Source organism: Emiliania huxleyi, assembly GCF_000372725.1.
Source record: "Emiliania huxleyi CCMP1516 chromosome Unknown EMIHUscaffold_134, whole genome shotgun sequence".
NCBI lineage: Eukaryota > Haptophyta > Isochrysidales > Noelaerhabdaceae > Emiliania > Emiliania huxleyi.
The window spans coordinates 62,114-63,692 of NW_005201249.1; the positions used below are offsets into that span (position 1 = coordinate 62,114).

The 1,579-nt window shown below is 73.3% G+C and overlaps 1 protein-coding gene across 1 annotated transcript; it reads right to left on the bottom strand.

Moving 5' to 3' along the window:
• Positions 1 to 291: 291 nt before the first annotated feature.
• On the bottom strand, positions 292 to 492 carry EMIHUDRAFT_70896 (hypothetical protein; the record flags this gene model as incomplete). The annotated part of the gene is made up of 1 exon (XM_005788505.1): positions 292 to 492. A coding segment is annotated over one exon (201 nt), but the record flags the coding sequence as incomplete, so codon positions are not given.
• Positions 493 to 1,579: the final 1,087 nt, after the last annotated feature.

Below are 1,579 nucleotides of genomic sequence, written 5' to 3' on the forward strand. Positions count from 1 at the left end.
AGAAAGACCCACCCGGAGGGGCGCCGCCGACGCCAAAGGGAAGAGACGCCGCACGCCCCGCCGCCACCGGAGGCCGACTGGCCGCCCGAGTACCAGATAGTCCACGCGCCGGGGGGGGGTCACCTGCCCCGGCATCGGCGGGTGGCCCATCTGAGGCGCGTAGACCATCTGGTACTCGGGCGGCCAGTAGGCCACCGGCGGCGGCGGGGCGGGCAGCGCGCCGTACCCGCCGTCGTCGCCGACGAGGCCATACGGCGTGCGGCTCTGCTCGTGCAGCCGGAGCAGCCGGTGGTAGCGGTTGCGGGCGGCGTGGTCGGTGCGGTTGGGCAGGCGCGCGGCGATCTCCATCCACTTTGGCCCGAGCTCCGCCACCGACGAGAGGATCAGGTTGTCTTCCTCCTTGGACCAGCCGAGCCGCGAGATGTCGCCAGACTCCGAGTCGGCGGGCGGGTGCGGCTTGACGGGTGGCGGCCGGCGCGCAATCGCGCGCATCGGGTCGGGCGGCATGGGCTGCGCCGCCTGTGCCTGGCAGATGTGGTGCTTCTTTGGCATGCCGCACTTGGAGCACTTGTAGCCCGCCTGCGAGGGCCGCAATCATGCTTGGGGTCTTCATCATGCCTTGGGGCTCTACTCAAGCACGGGTTCCCGCGAGGCGACGCGCATGCCGCGCCGGAGCGATCGGAGGGGGGAGGAGGAGCGGGGGGGGGGGCGGGGGGGAGGAGGCCGCCCAACCTTGCGTACGCCGGAGCTAGGAGCGACGACGGCGGGCGCGAGCCCTTGCGTGCTCGCAACCTCCTTTTGCTGGTGGTACTTTCGCGCCTGCCGGTGTGGCACGGGGAAGGCACGGGGAGGGTGGGCAGTGGGGAAGGCGGTGTGCGTGAGGGTGGCGGGCGGAGGAGGTGGAGGAGAGGGCGGGGGAGGTGGAGGAGAGGGCGGCGGCGACGCTCGCTCGCCTCCTCGAGCCGGTGCCACCGGTTGCGCACCGCGTCGTCGGAGCGGTTGGGCAGCATCTCTGCGATGCGCCGCCACTTGCCTCCGATCGATGCGACGGCCTGCATGATGACTGAGTCTTCGGACTGGGTCCAGACCTGCGGAGGGGCGGGGCGCGAGGAGCGGGGGTGCGGGCGGAGCGGGGTTCGGAGCGGAGTTGCGAGGCGACGAGGAAGTGGAGAGGGCGAGGGGAGGTGTGGCGGGGAGGAGGCGGGCGGAGGTCCGACTGACCGTGCGGGTCGTGTCCTTGTCGACGGCTGAGAGGGGAGGCCCGCCCGCGGCGTAGGGGGCGATCGTCCCGTCGGGCCCAGGCGGAGGCTGAGGGTAGACCAACGGAGCCGCGCCGATCATCGCGAGCGGCGCCACGGCGTACGGGCCAGGCGAACTGTCCAAGTAGGGCTGGGGCGGGTAGTGGGCGACGAAGCCGGGGCGAGGCGGCGCGGCGAGCGGGGGCGGCGCGGCGGCGGACGTCCCTTCCGCCTGGCGCGGAGAGGGAGGGGGTGGAGAGGGGCGGTTGGAGGGCACGCGAGGGTTAGCGGCTCGCAGCGGTGGGCCAACGCCGCTAGGGCGGGCCGGCGGGCGGTTTTAA